The sequence below is a fragment of the Ranitomeya variabilis genome, chromosome 4 (assembly GCF_051348905.1).
Source record: "Ranitomeya variabilis isolate aRanVar5 chromosome 4, aRanVar5.hap1, whole genome shotgun sequence".
Classification (NCBI taxonomy): domain Eukaryota; kingdom Metazoa; phylum Chordata; class Amphibia; order Anura; family Dendrobatidae; genus Ranitomeya; species Ranitomeya variabilis.
In genome coordinates, this window is record NC_135235.1 from 504,101,407 (window position 1) to 504,125,777 (window position 24,371).

Here is a 24,371-nt window from a genome sequence, read left to right on the forward strand (position 1 = left end):
ACACGGTGTTTCGGGCTGTTGGCCCTCGTCAGTGCGAAGCATGAGAACTGATTTGGCTAGGTGAGAGGCTCTGGACATGGGGTCTAAGGGGTAACGTTTCTCCTTATGGAGAGTGACATACCATCTCTGGCTTGTCAAGGTAAGGAGGCTTATTTGCCGTACAATGCTCCTCTGGGAATTTAAATATGCAAATTGCCTCTTCTGAGAAAAAGAGGACTTAAACTCTACAGCGCCACCTATTGGAAGTAGCGATCCTACAAGTCACAATCAACCCTTTAACGAGTCGTGCAATATGACTTAGCACAGGAGCAGAAAGCTTCTGTGCAGAAGATCCTGGAGTGCAGTGCTCACAGAAAAGGTGTGTATATATTGTGGAGGGAGTGCAGGCATGGAATTCCAATGCCACAACGGATGTGCAATGGAGGGGGCAATATAAGGAGGACATTTCTTCCATGCCCTGCATGCCCTAGAGCCAGGAAGAAATTAGCATAAAGACAGAATATAAGATCTCTAAAGACTAGTAAGGTATACAGGTAGGACTAGTGTAACATTTCTATTACCTGTATGCCCATATTAATAGGTCGTGTATGTCCTGGGGGGTGACAGATTCTCTTAAACACGTTATGAACTTTGATTGTGTATGTGTAAATAAATTCAAAAGGCTCACAATAAAATTGACATTAAAATGTATATAGAAGTACTACCCAAACCTTCCTAGTGTTGCATCCAGTTCTCTTCACAATTCATTTTTTTTTTTTTTTACTAAACTACACAATGCTCTTCCATGGTGTCTAGCACTGTGGCTCCTTCTAATGACTGGACACAGACATCTGGTGTGCCAGTTCGTCCATTGTGTAGACATGTCCAGAGGATCCTTAACAATAACCTAATGGGCTGCAAAAGTTCAGTGAGACTTCCTGAACCATGGCAAAGGACTTTATCAGCTTATTTATACTCATCAAGGGCACACCAGTTTACAAAAGAGCAGGCCTGCAGTTAGTATAGATTTAGATGCTACGGTGCTAGCTCGAGCCTCATGACCTGTAACCAACCCTGACCAAAAGATATGACAGTAGCCACAAGCATTTTTGGCCAAATTGAAAAATGAGCTGGTTTCATAACACCCTCCAAAAAAATCTGGCCTGTAAGGCTATGTGCACACGTTCTGGATTTTTAGCGTATTTGCGGTGGTTTTCTGCTGAAAAAAAGCTTAACAAATGCTTACGTTAAGCAATAGTGATGAGCGAATATACTCGTTACTCGAGATTTCTCAAGCACCCTCGGAGGTCCTCCGAGTATTTGGGCGCTGTGCACACATCGCATTTTTTTTTTCATGTTTTTTTCGCTACAAAAACGTTCACAATAAGCATCCTATTTAATAAAATGCAATCTGCATTTTTTGTGCACATGATGCGTTGTTTTCCTGAGCGGAAACACTTTCCAGAATAAAACACAGCATGTTCATTAAATTTGCGGAATCACGGGGATTCCGCACACCTAGGAATGCATTGATCCGCTTGCTTCCCGCATGGGGCTATGCCCACCATGCGGGAAGTAAGCAGATCATGTGCGGTTGGTACCCAGGGTGGAGGAAAGACTTTCCTCCACCGTCTGGGCACCATATAATTGGTAAAAAAAATTAAAATAAATAGTGATATACTCCTCTTCTGATGGCCCCCGGAGTCTTCCCGCCTCTCAGCGGTGCATGCGGCTGCTTCCGTTCCCATGGATGCTTTGTGTGAAGGACCTGCGATGACGTTGCGGTCACGTGACCAGACGCCATCGCAGGTCCTGAACACAAAGCCTCTATAGTAACAGAAGCGGCCGCGTGCACTGCTGAGGAGCGGGGGCCATCAGATGGTGAGTATAACCTTTTATTATATTTTTAACAATATATCTTTTTACTATTGATGCTGCATAGGCAGCATCAATAGTAAAAAGTTGGTCACACTTGTCAAACACTATGTTTGACAAGTGTGACCAACCTGTCAGTTTTCCAAGCGATGCTACAGATCGCTTGCAAAACGCTAGGAATATGCATGCCAATTCCACATGCGATATACCCACGGTAGGAGTTGCAGAATTGCCGTGGAAATTACCGTGACAATTCTGCAACGAGTGCACTTGGCCTTAGTGCTCGGAGATTTAGTTTTCATCGCCGCAGCTGAATGATTTACATCTGTTAGCCAGCATAAGTACATGTGGGGGTTGCCTGGTTGCTAGGGAACCCCCACATTGCTGCAGCAATAAAAACTAAATCTCCGAGCACTAAAAAAAATACTCGGAGGACCCCCCCCGAGCATGCTCGAGTAACTAGTATATTTGCTCAGTCATCACTATTAAGCATCCCATCTTAATGCATTCTGCAATTTTTGTGCCCATGCTGCATTTTTTTTTTTCTTCCAAAAAAAACCACATTGTGTTCATTAACTTTGCGGAAAATCTGCAGATTTGCCACTATATTGTATTGGGACGCTCTGGGGAAAAAACGCAAGAGCCACAAACACGCTAAACGCAAGCTGACTTCCTGCGAAGGGAGTCCGGATTTCTTCAGGAAAACTCTGCATACTTTCAGCTACGTGGGCACATAGCCTAAATCTTCCTGTGTTGTAGGCTCCGGCTGAGGGCAGATCTCCAGCTTTTGTCTCAAGGTTGCTGATAGATCTTGTAAACTCTATCCTGGAATAAATCCAAGCACTGAGCTGTTTGAAGTCTTGTTCATTTACAGATTAGACTGATTTTATTTTGCCCTGTTGCCAGATATTAATTAAAAGCTGCAGTTCTTGTTCTCTAACTAGCTTGTATTGGAAAATGTTTGCCTGATATACTGGCAGTGCATTTTCCTAGTAACTGGTATTAAATAAGAAGCTTGCGCACACACCTGAGATCTTTCAGGAGACTGTCTCTTTAAGGGCTGTCCCACACGTCCAGATAATTCCGGTACCGGAGTTATCCGTGTCCGTGTGCCTGGGAACTCACGTAGGCCATACGTGCGGCACACTATTCATGATTGTAAATGAGCGGCCCCACGTGACCGCATACAGTAGGAGGCGCGGGGCAGAGAGGAAGGAGTGACAGCCAACGTGTGAGCGGGTGAGTATTTTCAGGTAAAAGCTGTGACAAAGACCGTATGGTCGAAACGCGTAGCTTTCTTCACTTGTGATATGGCATTGTCCCAGGAGTGTCCTCTACTATTTTATATGATGGATTAAAGTTTTACATTTTATCAAAGAAGCTGGAACATTTTTCTTTTACTTGGATTTGCATCACGTCGAGTCAGGACGAAGTTCCGTGCTTCTTGCATATATCGGTGAGCTGGCTTTTTTTTCTTTGTACTGAGTATTTTCAGGACAGCGGGGGGGCGCACAGAGGGTGGGAGGGCGGCGGACACATAGATCTTTATTTTAAACACTATTATTCATATTTTCTCTGCAGCAAACGCTGCTGCAGGGAACATATGAATCGCGGCTTCAGCACCATGTGGGGGGGACAGCGCTTACTGTAGCGCTGTCTCCTGCACGCACACGGACCCCAGACGGAGAACGTCCGTGTGAGGTCCGTGTTTTACACGGACCCATTGACTTTAATGGGTCCGTGTAATACGTGCGCTCCGACGAACACTGACATGTCTCCGTGTTTGGCACATGGAGACACGGTCCGCAAAAAATCAATGACATCTGCACAGATGCATTGATTTTTATGGGTCTACGTGTGTCAGTGTCTCCGGTACGTGAGGAAACTGTCACCTCACGTACCGGAGCCACTGACGTGTGAAACCGGCCTAAGAGTCAATGTTCTTATTACCTCCATTCTAAAACTGATTATAGTCAGCTGAAAATAGGTCTAGCTGCATCATGTTTGGTGTCAGGTTTTAGTAAAATTTTAGTAAATGGGACAAATGTCAAGTGTTGTATAATGGATACACACTGGTGGTATAATGAGGCTTATTTTGATCCGCTTTAGTGTGGAGAGGCGTCACCTTGGGAAAGGCAGTTAACCCTTTCATTACACAATGGCAGGATAACTTTTTTATTATATAGAAAGGCTTTTGAAGGTCTTGCCCACAAATGACAGATGTGAAGTGTTGTAGCCTAGGAAAGATTTCCTCCACTACGGAGTGGTCTTTGAACCAGTGTATAAACCCGACATAAGACCTGGTCACTCATCAGTCATTGGTGTTGTGCCTACTGACCAGTTTTAAGGGCCTTGTGTTGTACAGTATTTCATCTACTAATATATCTGGAGTAATTACTGTACTTTAGTGAAACTTTAAAGCATGAAGATTCATTGTGTAGAGAGAAATGGCCATTTGACCATGAAAATGAACTGGTTGCTGTCAGTTTAGTGGTTTCCAAGGAGGATAACTGGATTAGCCAAATTCTGTACATGGCCTTCATGGTTTTTACTGTAATGGCAGGAGCACAAAACTTTTTGAAGTGCTGGTAGATGCATGGCATGGTTTGTGATGTCTTCCTAACATGAACGCTAGTAACCCAAACATTATACTCAAACCTCAGTCGTAAATTCCAGTTTCCTTGCTCTGTTTACATGGGAGGTGGAATGTTTCATCAGGATTTGGCTTCATGGCTATTCTGCAGATGGAAAATGCTCACCCTCTGCGTTTATTGCTGTTGGAATTAATGTGGCCATACAAAGTCTTTAAAACATCCATGTAGCTACAAGATCTGAGTTTCGTAAGTGAGCCTTCATTAAACACTAAAGTAGAACTGGAATATACTGTCCCAGCTACTCTGCCAAGAGTCAAATGGTCCATGCGGTGTTCCGAGGATCTGTCCAATTTGGTGGAAAGCTGCAGTGAGATGTGATGTATTCATGTACATAATGTAATCCATGTATATGGTAAGTTTTCTAGCTCCAAAATTCCTCACATAGCCTTAAAGCCTTAAACCTGCTTTCATTTAAATCACTGCTGGTAGGTGTCTGAATCTTTCTGGCCATCCTTGATGCTGCCCCCCTCACTCAACTTCATTCTTTCAATGCTGGATAAATATGGACTACATGCAGTTCTGACGTTCCTCCAAGTTAAGGCTGGAAGCCTAAAACATCCATTGTGCCCAACAGCATACTGGGGGCGGGTGTAAGGAAGATAATGGAAAGGTTAATCTGTAATTTATTGGAAATGTAAAAAAAAAAAAAGCAAGAGTGGCCACATCCCTTTAGGAATGCCAAAGGAAAAAACAAAGTATGCAATACCAAATCACCTATAAAAATGTTGAGCAATTTAACAAAGACAGAAGCTAAAAAAAAAATTAAAAGCCCTAAGGCTTTGACATAATGACCACCCACAATAGTGGTGGTCTACTCTAACCAATCAAAGCAGGATAGTAGATGATACAAGAAACATGAGAATATAAAAATATAAACATGCCCAAATATTCATGAGATGAAACAATTGGACAGTGAAGAATGGCCCTGGCAATTAGATTAAAGGGAACCTGTCACCCCCAAAATCAAGTGTGATCTGAGCCCACCAACATCAGGGGCTTATCTACAGCATTCTGGAATGGTGTAGATAAGTCCCCCGATGTATCCTAAAAGATAAGAGGTTAGATTATACTCGCCCAGGGGCGGGTCCGGTCTGATGGGTGTCACGGTCCGGGGCCTCCCATCTTCATAGGATGACGTCCTCTTCTGGTCTTCACGCTGCGGCTCCGGCACAGACGTAGTTTGCCCTGTTGAGGGCAGAGCAAAGTACTACAGTGCGCGGGCGCCGGGCCTCTCTGACCTTTCCCAGCACCGGCACACTGCAGTACTTTTCTCTGCCCTCAACAGTGCAGACAAAGTATGCCGGAGCCGCAGCATGAAGACAATAAGAGGACATCATTGTAAGATGGGAGGCCCCAGACCGGAAAGACTACCAGATTACTGGACTGCAGAGGGACCACCCCTGGATGAGTATAATCTAACCTTTTTTTTTTTTTTGTAAGGACACATCGGGGGTTTATCTACAGCATTACAGAATGCTGTAGATAAGCCCCTGATGCCGGTGGGCTTAGCTCACCCTCGATTTCGGGGGTGACAAGTTTCCTTTAAAGCAGTTCTATAAAGCAAACGTGTAAATGGTTACTGTACATGGTATACTGCCAAAGGCTAATGTAGCTGTATAAATGACATAAGCCAAGGCATGGTCCTGAAACCCTGTATGTGAAGTAATGAGGATAGGGGGATATCACCCCATGTGTATTGCCACTCTAAGGGCTTGTTTCCATTTGCGAGAAACACGTCCGTGTCTCGCATGTGGAAACCAAGCTCTGGTGCCGGCACTCCAGAGCGGAGCGTGCGGCTCCATGTGTTCTATGCGGCCGCACGCTCAGCTCCCAAGTGCTGGCACCAGAGCTTGGTTTCCACATGCAAGACACGGACGTGTTTCTCGCAAATGGAAACAAGCCCTAATTGGCTTCCTCAGGGGCAGAATATTTATACTTTTTCATGTTTATTGTTTGATCAATTGTTTTAATTGGGTAGGTTAGACCACAGCTCTATTTTGGGTCGGTTGGTTAGCATGTAATGGCCTTACACAATTCAAGCAAGCCAAAAGTTAATTTAGAAGTGCCAACTTCAGAAGTGATTCCTGTGTAGGCATACATTTTTTTTATTTTTTTTAATCAAATGTTATGGGCACATGAGACTAGCCTCTTAATAGCACAATAAAGCATCATGTTAATTGCATCCTATGCATGAAAATGTTTTCATCCTTTGGTCAGTATCATTTTTACCATCAGCAATTTGTGAATATATATTCCCTTAAACTATAAGGGTATGTTCTCGGTCAGTAATCGGCAGCACTTTGGACGCAGCACATGTCCACTCCGTCCAAAGTGCTGGCAGCTTCTGAACGCAGGTAATTCTGCAGGTGTTTATTGAACTGTGCGGAATCACCGCGTCCAATACATTGGACTGGTGATATTTATCTTGGAGACTGAGCGTATCTGCAAGATAGACATGCTGCGGTCTGGACAGACGCGCATGTCCGTCTCCGCAGGGAAGCCGTGGGCATCTGTGGACATGGGATTTCTTAAAATCCCATCCACTGTGCTGTAACATCTAGCTGCTGTGGGTTGGATGAATGTGCACAGCATCCAACCTACAGCGTTTCCTGATGTGGGAACATACCCTAATTACGTCTGGTTTATGTGAAAAACTGATGTCTGAATCAGGCCTAGTGTAGTACTTGAATCAGGAGCTGAAGTTTAAAAAGAAAAAAAAAAAAAGCAAGCCCTGGGAACAGTAAAAATGCAGTGGGGGACCAGTGTGTTTTAGACCGGTTTATAAAGCCGTATATAATGTAATATAAAAATCACTTAACCTAAAAGTGTATGTACTGTATGTAGTTTGTTTAAAGGTGACTAGGATTAGAAAAGTGCTCTTGCTAAAATCTCCAGACTGGTATAGCCCCGTTCTGTTCAGTTGGGCTGAGATGTAGCTGTAGATATTCAGGCTTCAGTTCTAACCATATGACTTTTCACGTTATGTTTCACACTTTTCAGATGTGGCAATTCAGTCATTCTGCCTGCACATGATCTGTTAGTTTCCGGGCGAAACCTCCTGACGCTGACTGACTTGGAACAATGTTCCACGTTAACCCTTGTGACCTATCCAAGTGTATCTTCTGCACCATTGGCCGCACTTTCTTCATGTGATCTATTGTAACACTTCCAGGCAGATTACATCATTTTGTGGGTTTTTAAATCCTTATTTTGGCAACAATCTAAAATGAAACTTGCACAGCATAGTGGTTGGGGAAATGCTGAGCCTGGACTTCTGCATTCTGCAATACTAAACCTTGTGGTTCCACATAGAAGTAGAATGAGTAGTGGCAAGTGATTGCCACACTTCTGATGCACAGATTAAGGAAATCTTTAGTGTCAATGTTTGGTATAAAAGCCAAAAACCCACCTAAATGACTGCTTGAGGATATGTACACACGTCTGGAAAGTATGCAGATATTTCCTGAGAATCCTGAGATTTTTCCGCAGGAATTCTGCATGCATTTTTATCGCGTATTTTGTGTGGGTTGTCTTTGTGCAGATTTTTTGCTTTTTCCGGAGGTTCCCCATGCAATAATATAGTGGGAAATCTGCTTAAAATCTGCAAAATTAATGAACATGCTGTGTATTTTTCTGCATGCATTGCTTTTTTTCCCTAAAGTGCACAAAAATTGCAGATTCATTAAAAATGATGGGATGCTTAATGTATGCATTTTTTAAGCGTTTTTGCCACAAATAATCCAGAACGTGTGCACATACCCTTACTGTTTTACTAAGTCCTTGTTGCAAAAGGCATCCAAAATGTTTAATAAATATATGTGAAGACATCTGATCCATGGCGCCACAACTTCACAGGCTGATCTTCAATTGCTTATATATAAAAAAAAAAATAAAAAAAAATAAATAATAAAATAAAATCTTGGTAGGGAGAAACCCAGAAGGTGAAGATACAAGCTCTAGGTGCTATGTGTATTCTGTACTGAATTACCATTCATGGATCTCATCATGGCTAGGCCACATCTGTAAGTAAAGGGGATTTGGATGGTTCGCCCACTGCACATTTTGTGCCCCCGCATTAAATGCTGGGGGCGAAATGTACCTAATGGGCAAAACCTCCTATAACCAAGTAAAGGTGTAGTAAAGACCAAATGGTAAACCACATGTAAATTTTAAAGGTACAGTATGTGTTTGAAAACTCTCCTGCTCCCTACTGATCTGCTCACTTTAAATCTATCCCTGTCACTCAATTGTAGTGTGCTGAAGAAGCTGCCAGTCTGGCCTGGAGGACTAGCCACCAAGCTGCATGGTCCCCAGCCAGTGCTTTAGACACTATCACCATCCGAATCGGGGCTGACAATCCAATTTCCCTATCAGTACATCTTTGGAGTGTGAGGGAAACCCTCAAACACAGTGAAAACCTACAAACTTCTTGGGTTCCCTTTTAGTGAACCAAAACTATAATTCTGAAGCCAATTTCCAAGAAAATGTAACCTTGCTATTCATTTGTCCTGGATCTGGGCTGGCCAAAGTCTGGAAAATCTGTAAAGCTAGATGCCCAAATCTCCTCCATTTTGGCCTATAGTATTGTTTCCAGGGTGATTCAATCTGCACACACTTAAACTTTCAGACATCTAGGACCATCATGTTTCCTGAAAAACTGACATTTGTTCTTTAAAGGTTAAGAGGAGAAAATCTGTTAACATGTTTGTACCCAAACAGTTTATCCTTACTTGAGTATCATAAGCAATGCTCGGATCACCCAACATAATAGTTATAGGGTCGTCACTGTATGATGGTGCGGTTATGGTATATGGTAATGCAGGCTACAGTGTGGGAATGTGTAGTGCTGGGCGTGCACTGCACCAGCTTTACTTGGATAATAAGCCTTTTTTGTTTTGTTTTTTTCCCCCTTAGGTTGGAGATAAGGTCATGGTCCTCAATCGATATGGCTTGTGGCAAGAACTGGTGACTGTGCCAGCTAATCATACCTTCATTATGCCTGAAGGAATGAGCTTCGAAGAAGGTGCTGCCTTTCTGATAAACTACATCACTGCTTATATGATTATTTTCCACTTTGGGAACCTAAGACCAAAACAGAGCATCCTCATTCATATGGCAGCAGGTATGTCTTGAGTATCGGGACTGGAAAATGGATTACGAAGGTCCATCTACATTAGTCTGGCTAAGAGCTAGTGTTTGAAATGTACTTTCTTCCAGATAATCACACACTTCTACTTTGTAGTATTCTGTTTTTAAACCCACAGCCTTTATCCAATTTCCTACTGACACAAATGCCAACCAGGGACATGTGATTCTCATGGACCTGGGTACCATTTCCCTGAACTCTAACATCCTTTTAATAGTAGATAAAGATTACAAAAATTAAATCCTACTTTTTTTTTTTTTGACAAGCAGTGAACTTCCTTTCTATTTCCTGCTTGTAATGATAGCTCTTCCTGTCCCGTTATGGTATTTCCTGTTTAAGTTCATGTATTGTACAGGAAAAGAAAATAAATCTGGCTACAAAGAAAGCTAGACAAAAGTGAAGGGACAATTGCTTAGTTCTTAATCAGGGAAACTTGGCAAAAAATTGCAATGTGGTAATGTACCCTTTTTTAGTCAGGTTGCTAGTTGCCTTAAAGAATAATTATCTAAAAATTAGTACATGTTAAAACACTTAATATAATAGATATTTTCGTTTGCAGTCATTCTTCTCCATTTCTGGTGAAATTTTTTTCATTACTAAGTGGTGGTCATAATGTTCTATGGAGAAACTTCATCCTTTTTTCACAGAATACAGACTCTACAAATGGAGTTAGATTAATCCAAAGTGAAAATGTCTGAGATGTTTTAATTTCTAAAAATAGTACACATGAAAATTTAACTTAATACAAGTTTTTAAATCTGTACAGGCTTTATGCCAGAAATCAGTCTGGTGTAATTGTAGAGTTTATTGTAAACCTGCAGATGAACCTCAGCAGGATTGTGCTCAGTAACCTACAGTGTCAGGTCGGCGCTGTTATACTGATTACAATGATACCTTGGTTAATGAAACATCTTGTGGTTTAATCTTTTTATAGTTTTCAGTTAATGAGGTTCTTGTGGTGCTCTTACATATGCATCCTTATGGCAGGTCACCGATCCCTCAGTGACCTACCCCCTCTTTTACATGCAATATGGCTTGAAAAAATCATTCATCAGGCAGGCACGGGCAGCAGCGTCTGCGCTGTAGCATGATGCGGTGGATAATATGCCGGTTTACGCTTTATTTACTTTTACAATCATTTGAATCAAAATGCTGGAGGCTGCACCTGCACAGTAGCGTTTATCACATTCTGATAGATTCTACTGTGCAGGTGCCATCTTGATGGAGCCAGTTTTTACTCTACAAAAATGGCGCCGGTGGTGACACCTGCACAGTAGCATCTATCAGTATGTGATAAAAGCTGCTGTGCAGGTGCAGCCGCCAGCGCCGTTTTGATTGAGAAAAAATAATTTTTAATCAAAACTGTAACTACGTATATACTCAAGTATAAGCTGACCTGAGTATAAGCCAAGACCCCTAACTTTGCAACAAAACTGGAAAAACATATTGACTCGAGTATAAGCCTAGGGTGGAAAATGCAGCAGCTACCGGTAAATGTCAAAAATAGATACCAATAAAAGTAAAATTAAGTGAGACATCAGTAGGTTAAGTGTTTTTGAATATCCATATTGAATCAGGAGCCCCATATAATGCTCCATACAGTTCATGATGGGCCCCATAATATTCTCCATAATAAAATATGCCCCATATAATGCTGCACAAATGTTGATTATGACCCATAAGATGCTCCATAGACTACTATGCCCCATATAATGCTGCACAAATGCTGATTATGGCCCAATAAGATTCTCCATATAACAATGTGCCACATAAAATGCTCCATACAGTTCATTATGGCCCCATAAGATGCTCCATATAACAATGTGCCACATATAATGCTGCTTCAATTAAAAAAACTCACCTTTCCTCACTGCCCACTGTTCCTCAGCGTCCTGTCTCTCCGCAGTGACTATTCAGGCAGAGAGTGGCATGCACACTAAGTCATCGTGCCCTCTGACCTGAACAGTCACTGCAGAGGATGCGGAAGATGGAGCGGCGGTGGAACGAGGAAAGGTGAATATGAAATACTCACCTGCTCCCGCTGCGGTCCCTGGCAGCTTCTACCGGACAGATGGTCTCTGGAGCCCGCAGCTTCTTCTGTTCAGCGGTCACTGGTACCGCTCATTACAGTAATGAGTATGCGGCTACACCCCTATGAGAGTGAAGTCCATATTCATTACTTTGATGAGCGGTACCACATGACCGCTGAACAGGGGAAAAAGGTGACTGAGACCATGGGACGTGCAGGGACCATGTCAGGAGCAGGTATGACAGTCATAGCCCCCCCACAGCCATGACTTGAGTAAAAGCTGAGAGGGGCGCTTTCAGCCCAAAAAAATGGGCTGAAAGTCTTGGCTTATACTCAAGTATATACGGTAAATAAAACTGACATCCACCGTATCATGCTACAGTGCAGGTGCTAGAGTGATGTATTAAAAAAAAATTTTTTAAACCATATGTGCAGCATGTGAAATAAAGGGCTGGTCACGAAGGTCACTGATCTCTGCCATATGGATGCATATGGAAGCAGAGCATCACATAAAGATCCCACCCAAAGACCCACCCCAGAGCATGAGAATCTCTAAATCTTGTGGTTGTTTGTTTTTTATTTGTAGTTTTCAGTTAATCACCCCAGATATCACTTTAACCCCTTCTTAACATGCACCGTACATGTACTGCTCTGTGGGAGCTGACTTCTCGCAAAAAGCAGATGTACGGCGGCATGATCACACTGAGCGCAGCAGCAATCGGGTGTGTGTGCCGGCTCTGTGTGAGCTGACACCCTGCAGCAATGCCCAATCAGTGCTGGCACTGATCGCTTGCATTTAACCCCTCTGATGCTGTCAGTAGTGGCATAGAGGAGCATCCCGACAACTTAATGCAATTGCATTGTCCTGTTGGTCTCCATGGAGACCCCTGGCCAAAAGATGGCCACAGGGTCCTTCGGGGTCCTGCAGGGAAGGTGGCTTGTGAATGCCTGAGAGACGCTGACATGCTGCCTTCCCTGCCTGTCAGATGCTAATGTGATGCTCTGCATCAGATTAGCAATCTGACACTACATTGTCCCATCGTGGGCCATCACTGTATAAAATGAAGAAAGTGTAAAAATATTAACAATCACCAAATGTTTCCAATAAATATTTATGTAAAAAAATACAAATATCTGGTATTGCTGCATCCATAACATGCTCTATAAAACTGTCCCACTAGTTAACCCCTCCAGTGAACACTGTCAAAATGAGAAAATGAGGCAAACTATGCTTAATTTATCATGCCACCAAAGTGCAATAAAATGCGATCAAAGACTAATGTAAATATAGTACCACTGAAAACATCTTGTCCTGCAAAAAACAAGCCATTGTACAGATCAATCAGCAGAAAAATAAGTTATAGCTATCAAAATAGATGCAAAAATATTTTTTTTTTTTCTATAAAAGTTTGTGTAAAAGCACCAAAGCATAAGATTTAAATTGGGTATCACCGTAATGGTACTGGCCCGAAGAATAAAGCTGCTTTGTCTATTTTGCCACATGTGGAACTGTAGAATAACCCCAAGAAGTCATTCCTCAATTGCTGGTTTTTGTTCATTCTGGCTCTCCAAAATCTGAACAGAAAGTGATCAAAAACTGTCGTGTCCAAAAATGGTACCAATAAAAACGTTGGCTCTTCCCACAAAAAAAACAAGCCCTCACATGACTTAACAGAAATATAGAAAAATTATACCTCTCAAAACATGGTGATGCAAAAGCTAGTTTTTGCAATAAAAAGTCTTGGTGTGACAGCAGCCAAATGATAAAACCAAATATAAATCGGGTATAGCTGTAATCGCACCAACCCGAAGAATAGTTGCCATATCACTTATACCGCACGAGGAACAGGGTAAAAAATAAAACATTCTTCACTTTTTTTTTTTTCTCTTCCACTCTGCCTCAAAGATCAGTAAGGCTCGGCGCACATTTAGGGTGCGTGTCCACGTTCAGGATGGCCGGCGGTATCGTCGGAGCGGCAAAGCCGCTCGGCGCTAAGCCCCGCCCCCTTCTGGGACTCGATGATGCCGGATGTGTTCATTGTACATATCCGGCATCATCACACCCCTCGCATAGGGCCCTGTGTTATTCCTTGCGGCGACGCAGCGTCGCCGCAAGGAACACGGACATGCTGCGATCTGAAAAGACTCGCAGCATTTCCGTAGTCGCAGGGCCGCTGCGTGCGTGTTTCCACGCATAGTGGACACGTGATTTCAAAAAATCCCCTCCACTATGCTGGAACATCTGGACGCTGCGTGTTTGACGCTGCGGCCCCACGCAGCGTCAAACACGCAGCGTTTCCTGACAGTGGACACGTACCCTTATCCTGCACTCTACTCTTAGCGCTTACACCGGGGTTTCCGTGTAAATCTTTGAAATACAGGATTCAGACAGAACCCCCAGTGTAAGATTCCCTATGAGGCAGGTGGAGGCACTGTGGACGCCATAGGACCTGTGACCCGGCAGTGTCCGTCTTTTTAGGATTGCATAAAAGCGCCGTCAGCTTTGTGCACTTCTGAAATAAACACTGCTGAACAGAGGCCAGACTGAGTCCAGAGTAACTCTGCTGCCTCATTATAGTGAGGGGCTCCATCGGGGGTTTTGTCACATCACTTGGAGATTTAGATGGAAACCCCAAAGCGCTCAGCATAGAGCGCCGTATAAATGCGATCCCAAACGTTATGTAAAATGTTCCCAATAAAAGCTTCAAATCAATCCACAAGAAAATCAAGCCCTCCCTCTGGTCTGTCATCTGTTAATGGAAATATAGGGAGCTTCCACATTACTGGTACCGCAAAGGCTCTGGAAAAGCAAAATGGCTCCTCACCCCCAAAAGAATTTCAGCTAATTCTCCTCTCCCAAATCCAAATGACTCCTCCCTTCTGAGCCCCAGTGTGCCTAACTACATTTAGCACCCACATGTTTGGCATTTCTGTAGTGATGAGAGCCTGCCTAATTTACAGGTGCGTGTCAACAGAACCATGAGCACTTAGGGGCTCTTTATATGGAATCAGCAAACTAGTCCAGGAAAATCTGCGCTACAGGAGGCAAATAGCCCTCCGTCCCTCCCGAGTCACTCCATATGGCAAAGTAGTACTGCACAGCTACATATGGAGTATTGCCAAGTTCAGTAGAAATAGTGGGACACATGTAAGTAAAACTTGGGGCTAACACACAATCTTGGTGGTAAAAATATAAATTTAATCTTCACTGCTCAATGGTATAAGTCTGACACACCTGTGGTGTCAATATAATCACTAAACCACTCAATGAATTCATCTAGGGGTGCAGCTTGTAAAATGGGCTCACTAATGGGGGCTTCTGCTGTTCTGGCACCTCAGGGGCTCTTCCAATGTGACATGACACCCCCCAAAGACATGCGGCAAGATCTGCACTGTAATATGGTGCTGCTTCCCTTCCAAGCCCTTGAGGGGTGCAGTTTTTAGAATGGTGTCACTTTTGGGTATTTTTTGTCATATAGGCCCCTCAATCACTTCAAATGTGAGGTGGTCCCTAAAAAATGGTTTTGCAAACTTGGTTGTAAAAATGAAAAATTGCTGGTCAACTTTTAACCCTTAACTTCATAATTTTTTCAAAATTGTGCTGATGTAAAGTAGACATGTGGGAAGTGTGTTCAACTATTTTTGTGCAATAGGACTCTGATTTAGGGGCATAAAAATGAAGTTTGAAAATTGAAAAACTTAAGTTTTCACCAAAGTTCATATCCAAGAAATTGGCACGATCGTGAAGTACAATGTCATGAGAGAAAACAATCTCAGAATTGGTGGGATTCCTTGAAGTGTTCCAGAGTTATGACTTCTAAAGTGAGTGGTCATAATTGTAAAAATTGGCTTGGTCAGGAAGGTGAAAACAGGGTTTGGGGTGAAGGGGTTAATCAGTAACGGCACCCCAACTTGTCTGTAGGTTACTCGGCACAATCCTGCTAACAGGTTCCCTTTAACAAAACTCTGTAGCCCTGTCTTGATCAGACCAGACGTGCAGGTGCACAACCTCCATGTCAGTCCAACTGACATACTGAAGCACTTTACTCCACTCCATTCAATTTCCCATGGAACTGCTGAACATGGAGGCTTACTTCCCCAAGGAGAGAATTTGAGGAAACAACTTTTTAAGAATGTTCCTGATGAGCTGAATGTTAAACCTTATTAATAGTAATCTGTGTACTGTTCATGTGGCACATTGGCTACAACTTCTGCCAGTTCTTCCAGATCTGTGGTGTGCTCTCCATTCATGGGACTGGTCAGCTGAGCGGACTATCTGTACTCCAGGAATGCACTGGTCACCTCCCTGGAAGCCAGCAGGTTAATGTAGTTGCCTCCAAGAATAAAACAAAGTACTGTATATACTCGAGCATAAGCCGACCAGAGTGTAAGCTGACCCCCCCCTAATTTTGCCACAAAACTGGGAAAACTTAATGACTCTAGTATAAGCCTAGGGTGGGAAATGCAGCAGCTACTGGTAATTTTACTTTTATTGGTATCTATTTTTATTTTTGAAAATTAATTGACATCAGTAGGTTGTGTTTTTGAATATCCATATTGAATCAGGAGCCCCATATAATGCAGATACAGTTCGTGATGGGCCCCATAAGATGCTCCATATAACAATGCCACATGTAATGCTCCATACGTTCTTTATGGCCCCATAGACGCTCCATGTAACAATGTGCCACATATAATGCTGCTGCAATACAAAAGACTCGCCTCTCGTCGCTGCTCCTCAGCGTCCCATCTCTCCGCAGTGACACTTCAGGCAGAGGGTGGCGCAAACACTAATACGTCATCGCGCGCTCTGACATGAACAGTCATTGCAGAGGATGCGTGGACGACTGAGCGGTGCCGACGCTGGAACGAGGGACAGGTGAATATGAAATACTCACCTGCTCCCGGCGCGGTCCCTGGCAGCTTCTCCTGGACAGATGGTCTCCAGGCGCAGCAGCTTCCTCTGTCAGCGTTCACTTGAACCTCTCATTACAGGAATGAATATGTGGCTCCACCCCTATGGGAGTCGAGTCCATATTCATTACTTTGTTCAGCGGTCACATGGTACCGCTCATTAGAGGAAGGTGCCAGAGACCATGGGACACACAGGGACCGCACCAGGAGCAGGTGATTGTGACAGTCGTCGCTCCCCCCTCACCTGCTGTACCCCCCCCCCCCCCCCCCGCCGACCATGACTCGTATTATAAGCCGAGAGGGGCACTTTCAGCCCATTTTTTGGGGGGCTGAAAATCTCTGCTTATACTCGAGTATATACGGGTATCTTAATATTGATTGTGAACTGGTTTAGATACCACTAGTTGGGGTTCAGCTTTTAATCTCCAGTTCCCAGTGTACATAGAATTTTAACTACAAACCCACTCACTCTGCAGCTTCTGTGCAAACATGACATAAGTTCCCCACATCGCTATTACTTCACCTCACATCTGTGCCTTTTCCATAGTACAGCACTTGTGAGAAGCCCGTGATAAAAGTACTGGCTAAGCACGGTCCTCACAATGTATGTATTTTCCACCCACCCTTACACGGGAATATGTGAATGCCAGGAATTTATAGAACAGATGACATGAATCCGATTCTTGTGCAGAAAGTACAACAACCGCCTTTATGCGAGAGCTGACCTCCTCTGTGACAGCGATGCTATTGAAAATGGGTTTAATGTGGAACAATAATCCTTCACTGTCAGATAACATGATTATAAGAATCCAGGGGTTGTGGTGACCGTATCCCACTTCATTCAAGTTGGGTTTATTGCCTAGTTTATAGACCTGCCTTTAGGCACATGCTGAACATCTAACAGCTTTGTACACAAGCACATCTGGTTAATCTGTCTAGGTGCCATTAATGGCATTGGACAGAGCGCTATACAAATATAAAAATATATATTCTCTCAACAGGTGGAGTTGGTACTGCAGCCATTCAGCTCTGTAAAACCGTGAAAGATGTCACAATATTCGGGACTGCATCTGCTTCCAAGCATGAAGCGCTTAAAGAAAATGGCGTTACTCACCCGATTGACTATAGGACAAGTGACTATGTCGATGAAATTCGGAAAATCTCCCCTAAAGGTAAACGCCTTAGCACATTTGTCAGCTGTCCAGGGCAGGTTACATACTGTAAAGTTGTCAAAGGAGTAACTGTCTGGGCACTCGTGGCAAGATTAATTGGGTAAACCTACATGGGTCACCTTTTTAGATTTGCAACAAGGGGACTACATGCAAAAAGGCACTACACTGCTAAATCTTCCTGCAAACCTAGTGGGGTGCCTTGTGAAGGAAAATGACTTCAGAAAGCTAGACTAATCTTCTGATCTCCCCTACATTGCTGCAGTAGACTGTACCATGAAGTGTAGTCTTGGCTGAAAATGACACCATAAGTAGTAATTGTCCATGTTTTATCCGATCTGACTTAAATGTGGTCTTCCCACACCTTTATTTTATTTATTCATCCTCTTTAGGTGTAGACATTGTCTTGGACCCCTTGGGAGGATCTGACACTAGTAAAGGATACAACTTATTGAAGCCCATGGGAAAACTGGTCATCTTTGGTGAGTTTGTGCTTTCCTGATTGTACGAAATAAACTTCTTCAAAAGTCATTATTTCTGGTTCAGATTGCCAGAACAAACCAAATCTTATGTATGGTTAGTCCCTTTGGTTTGTTACAACATAACCTGTATGTACAGGGCAGGCTATTTTAACATTCTGTAAAGTCCTGCGCTTCATCTAAAAGTTCAGCTCTCGAACCTCACATGGGTAGTACAGGACCTGAGCTGACAACTGTGGCCTAGCTCAAAGGTGACTTTCACTGTAAAGCGGTCAAGTTAAACCTTGAGGCAGAGCTAGACATGCAAACCTTCCCACCATTACTGCTCACCATCGGAACGTGCTATACAATATCTATTGTGGCATCCTGCTCTGGCATTTAGCCTTATATGAGGTTTTGTTCATAACTTGGGATTGGATGCTTGAGGGGGATACAGGCTTCACACTTTTCTGAACTACGGTAGTTATGCATTGGAACCCTTGGTGGCATGTTAATCCCTTAAACTTTCATAGGGTTTTGATGAAGAAAAATAAATGTAATGTATAAATCTCATACGCAATGCCCCCCCCCCCCCCCCGTTGTACTTAATGACTTATCCTCATAGACTAACAACTCGTCAAGACTTGCATTGGGCAGACCAGTGCTGCTTCGGCACATTGTACTACAGGAACCCCTCAAGAGGCATACTACTTAATGAAGTTGGCACGTGCTTTGCCAGAAATGCATATCTGGTGTAGGATGCCTGCACTGGATGCATTTGGGTGGGTTTAATTACACAAGTTCAAAATTAATGTTTTTGGCACTTCAACACTATACATACTACACTTTGAACCAAATAATGGGTTGAATACTGAAGAGATCCACAATAAAAATGACTTATTTATAATCAATTAAAACATGATAAAATAAGCAGAGATGTCACAATAGGGGATGCTTAGCGGTGGCACTGAGAAAAATCAAATCAAAATAAAATGTATAATGGCTTCATGATACCATAAGGAGCCAAGGATAATTAGAATTAATAAGGTGATATGTACTTACATAAACTGTACCACTCGGCAAACAAACGTGCAATAATTTAGACCATGAAAATACAGCTATACAAATTCTAAGGGTATGTGCACACGTTGCAGATATGCCTGCAGAATTTTCTGCACAGAATCTGCACCTCTTGGCAGAAAACGCTGGTAAAAATCAGCGCGTTTTTGATGCCCTTTTTGTATGCGTTTTGGCAACCTAAATAAAATCTATTTAAAAAAAAAAAATTGTCACTAATTTGTCCAATCTCTTAAGAGAGACACAATATCTTCAAGTGTGGGCTCCCCTGCAAATTTCTGTGCCAGAGAGGGAAAGCCGGGGGCCAATATTTCTAGCCTGGGAAGGGGTTAATACACAGCTTCCCAGGCTATGGATATCTGCCCTCACCTGTAGATTTAGCCTTTACTGGCTATTAAAATAGAGGGACCCCCCAAAAAATGACCCCCCCTATTATAACCAGAAAGGCTGTGCAGACAGCTGCGGGCTGATATTCATAGCCTAGAGAGGGTCCATGGATATTGGAGGCCCCTGGCTAAATACCAGCCCCCAGTCACCCCAGAATTGGCACATCTGTACAATGCGCCAATTCAGGCACTTAGCCTCTCTTCCCACTGCCTTGTAGCGATGGCATATGGGGTAATAAGGGGTTAATGTCACCGTTGACTGTAAGGTGACATTAAGCCTGGTTAATAATGGAGAGGCATCAAGACACATATCCATTATTAATCCTATAGTTATTAATGGGTTAAAGACATGGCCAGACAAGTATTTTAATTAAACAAAACATTACATTTTTTTTATTCCACGCCTAATCCAATCAAAGCCATCGATCACCTGCAAAAATTTAAAAGAACAAACACAAATACTCCCTGTTCCAACACAGTCCCTCCTTTATAGGGGAGATCATCGTGGGACACTTAGAGTAGTCACATCAGCAGATGTGACCGGTCTATAGGGCATCCGATGACACACTGACTGGAGATAACCCTCCTGCAGTGTATCATCGGAGTTCACTTTACAGCACTACAGCCGTGAGAAAATTGTCACGCTGTAGTGTCGCAAGTGACAGGTGATCTTAGGTTACCGGAGCCACTGGAGAGCAGTTGCATCAGCTGATGTGACAGCTGTCCACAGGAGATCGTCATGGGACAATTGTTAGTTGGATTACGTCTGACACGGGGAGTGGATTACGTCTGACACGGGGAGTATATTTAATTTTATTTGCAGATCGATGGCTTCGGGGATTAGGTGTATATGGTATGTACTGTTTTTTTTTTTTTGTTTTTTTTTAACCCCTTTATCCCATATGACATACTATCCCGTCGAGGTGACCTGGGACTTAATTTCCAGTGACGGGATAGTGCGTCATAGTGGATCAGCTGCGCTCACGGGGGGAGCGCGGCCAATTGCCCGGATGTCAGCTATGTGCCAGGAGCGGTCACTGACTGCTCCTGGCACATTAACCCCTGGCAAACTGCAATCAAAGATGATCGCAGTGTTCCGGCAGTATAGTGAAGCATTGCGCAGGGAGGGATCTTCCTGCGTGCTTCCCTGAGACTCTCGGAGCAACACGATGTGATCGTGTTGCTCCGAGGGTCTCCTACCTCCTCCCTGCAGGCCCGGATCCAAAATGGCTGCAGGGGGCCTTCCAGGTACTGCAGGGAGGTGGCTTTCAAGCGCCAGCTCAGAGCAGGCGCCGGGAAGCCTCCCTAGACTGCCTGTTGGATCGCTGATCTGACACAGTGCATTGCAAAGTGTCAGATCAGCGATCAGATAATAGTGATCTCCCCCCTGGGGCAATGTAAAAAGTGAAAAAAATATATAAAAAAAACCTAAATAAAGAAAAATAAATATTGTTCCAATAAATACATTTCTTTATCTAAATAAAAAAAACAACCATAAAAGTACACATTTAGTATCGCTGCGTCCATAACGACCGCCCTATAAAACTGTCCCACTAGTTAACCCCTTCAGTGAACACCGTAAAAAAACAAAGCAAAAACATTCCAAAAATTCCTGTGAAACACCTGAAGGGTTAATAAACTTCTTGAATGTGGTTTTGAGCACCTTGAGATGTGCAGTTTTTAGAATGCTGTTACATTTGGGTATTTTTCTATCATATAGACACCTCAAAGTGACTTCAAATGTGATATAGTACCTAAAAGTGTTGTAAAAATGAGAAATTGCTGCTCACCTTTTAACCCTTATAACTCCCTAACAAAAAATTTTTGGTTCCAAAATTGTGCTGATGTAAAGTAGACATGTGGGAAATGTTACTTTGTATTTAAAATCAGAGATGTCACAAAATACATAAGTTGGAAAATGGCGAAAATTTTGAAAATTTTCCGTTTTTTTCAGAAATAAACGCAGGTAATATCAAAGAAATTTTTTACCACTATCATGAAGTACAATGTCACGAGAAAACAAAACAATGTCAGAATCATCAGGATCCGTTGAAGCGTTCCAGAGTTATATAAAGGGACAGTGGTCAGAATTGTAAAAATTGGCGAGGTCACTTAATGTGCAAACCACCCTTGGGGGTTAAGGGGTTAGCCGGATGGTGGGACTACTTTCCCATCATTGGCTAATAGTGTCACTGTAGCAGTCATAGCCGATGGGAGCAGTAGTGCCATTGGACGATGCCTGCCTACAGACACAGATGCATGCACAGATTCATGCAGGCACCGGCACACGCAGATTCCCACACATAGCTCCGCCCACAAACTTCCTTCCTCCCGATCTGCAGCACTTCTAGCACACATCCACAGCAAATCCGCAGACCTTTTTTATATCTGCGGATGTGCCTGACTCAATAAAAGTCAGAGTGCAGAAACGCTGCAGATCCGCAAAAAGAATTGACATGCTGCAGAAAAACGCTGCATTTCTGCGCAGATTTTTCCACAGCATGTGCACTACAAATCTCCATTTCCCATAGATCAATATTGGCTGGCCACTACACTGCGGACTTGATGCAAATCGATGCAGCCAAAAACGCTGCGGATCCTCATCTAAGGGTATGTGCACATGCTGCGGATTTTGCTGCAGATCTGTGGCGGTTTTGACGCTGCAGATCTGTGGCGGTTTTGACGCTGCAGATCTGCGGCGGTTTTGACGCTGCAGATCTGCGGCGGTTTTGACGCTGCAGATCTGCGGCGGTTTTGACGCTGCAGATCTGCGGCGGTTTTGACGCTGCAGATCTGCGGCGGTTTTGACGCTGCAGATCTGCGGCGGTTTTGACGCTGCAGATCTGCGGCGGTTTTGACGCTGCAGATCTGCGGCGGTTTTCCATAAGTTTACAGTACCATGTAAACCTATGGAAAACAAAATCCGCCATGCACATGCTGTGGAAAAAAAACACACGGAAACGCAGCGGTTTACATTCCGCAGCATGTCAATTCTTTGTGCGGATTCCGCTGCGGTTTACCCCTCCTCCATAATGGGAATCCACAGGTGTAAAACCACAGGTGGAATCCACACAAAATCTGCAGTGAATCCGCAGTGCGGTTTACCAGCGGATTTACAATAACAGGTGCAGAAAAATCCGCAGACATCCTGCCTATGTGTGCACATACCCTAAATCTGCAACGTGTGCACATAGCCTAAGTTAAGCAAGTTTGGTGCTGTCCTCAAGAATTACTATTTGCCACTGTTTATACATCAGCTGAGACTGCAACTCCTAACGTTATGTGAAATTACCACTGGCACCTAGGAGACACAAAGTGCTTGGTGCTCCATTCTTATTCCTATTACTATTTACCTGGTTGAAGTCAACCTGTATGGGCTCTACTACCTGAGGTCACCTCGACATCCCCTCACCCTGACGTGCGTTTCACTGCCAGCTTCTTCCAATGGAGCTTTTAAATGCAATGGTAGTACTTTAAAAGGTGCTGTGGTACATGCTGTGCAAATGCGCAATAGAAAAGTAATAGTGCTTGCTCCTAGGCTATAACTCACTTGGTATTGAAGTAGATGTCTGTAACCTCTACGCGCGTTTTGCTGGTCTTTGTCAGGATTCCCATCTCATTTGAGCATGACCTTAAATGGAACAATTGGAACGTAAATTCAATTGTGATCTTTCTATGGATTGTTTAATTATACATAGGGTGCCCTATGCATAATTATAGCATGATCCCCTCCCAGTTTTTTGTGCATGATTGCCTTTGAATTATACCTTAGCTCATTATTCCTCAATTGTTCCTGCTTTCAGTGCTACTCTGAATTGATGACATTTTTTTTTTTTTTTTTAATAAACTGGATGTTTGTTTAACCCCTTTCTGCCATCAGATGGAATAGTGCGTTCAATGGCAGAACCCCACATTGATGCAGGCTCTAGCGGTGAGCCTGCATCAAAGCGGGACCTGTTAGCTGTTTTGAACAGCTGATATGTGCCCGCAGTAGGCGCAGGTAGATCGTGATTCTGCCAACTAGTTAAATGCCGCTGTCAACTGACAGTGGCATTTAACAAGCACTTCCAGCCATCCGGCTGGAAATGTGTGCACTGGTGACCCCGTTACATGATCAGGGGTCATCGGTGTCTGCATAGCAACCAGAGGTCACCTGCAGACCTCTATGGTTGTTGATGCCGGATTGCTATGAGCGCCACCCTGAGCATTGCCTCTATGTAGCAGAGGCAAAAGAGTTATGGCAGCTTCTAGCCTCCCATGGAGGCTATTTAAGCATAAAAAAATAAAATGAAATTTTTTAACTCCCCCTTTTGCCCCAAAATAAAACAATAAAAAAATCAAACCTACACATATTTGGTATCGCCACATTCAGAATTGCCATATTAATCAAAATAAATTGATCGCTAAACGGCGTAGCGATAGTCAAAACCACAGAATTACCTTTTTTTGGTCACCACGATATTGCATTAAAATACAAAAACAGGCAATCAAAACATATCTGCACCAAAATTGTATCATAAACCTCAGCTTGGCACACAAAAAATAAGCCCTCACCCAACCAGAGATCTCGAAAAATGGAGACGCTATGGGTCTCAAAATTGCAAAAAAATTTTTTTTAGCAGTTTGTTTGTTTTTTTTTTTTTTCCACCACCTTGGATAAAAACCTAGGCATGTTTGGGGTCTA

General features: G+C 43.3%; 1 protein-coding gene across 1 annotated transcript in view; it reads left to right on the forward strand.

The window, feature by feature from the left end:
• Positions 1-24,371, forward strand: part of VAT1 (vesicle amine transport 1) — a 70,067-nt gene that overhangs the window by 35,196 nt on the left and 10,500 nt on the right. Inside the window, exons 2-4 of the mRNA XM_077252039.1 lie at positions 9,423-9,630; positions 17,599-17,769; positions 18,159-18,248. Of these exons, the coding sequence (XP_077108154.1) occupies positions 9,423-9,630; positions 17,599-17,769; positions 18,159-18,248 (469 nt within the window). The remainder of the gene's footprint in view (positions 1-9,422; positions 9,631-17,598; positions 17,770-18,158; positions 18,249-24,371) is intronic.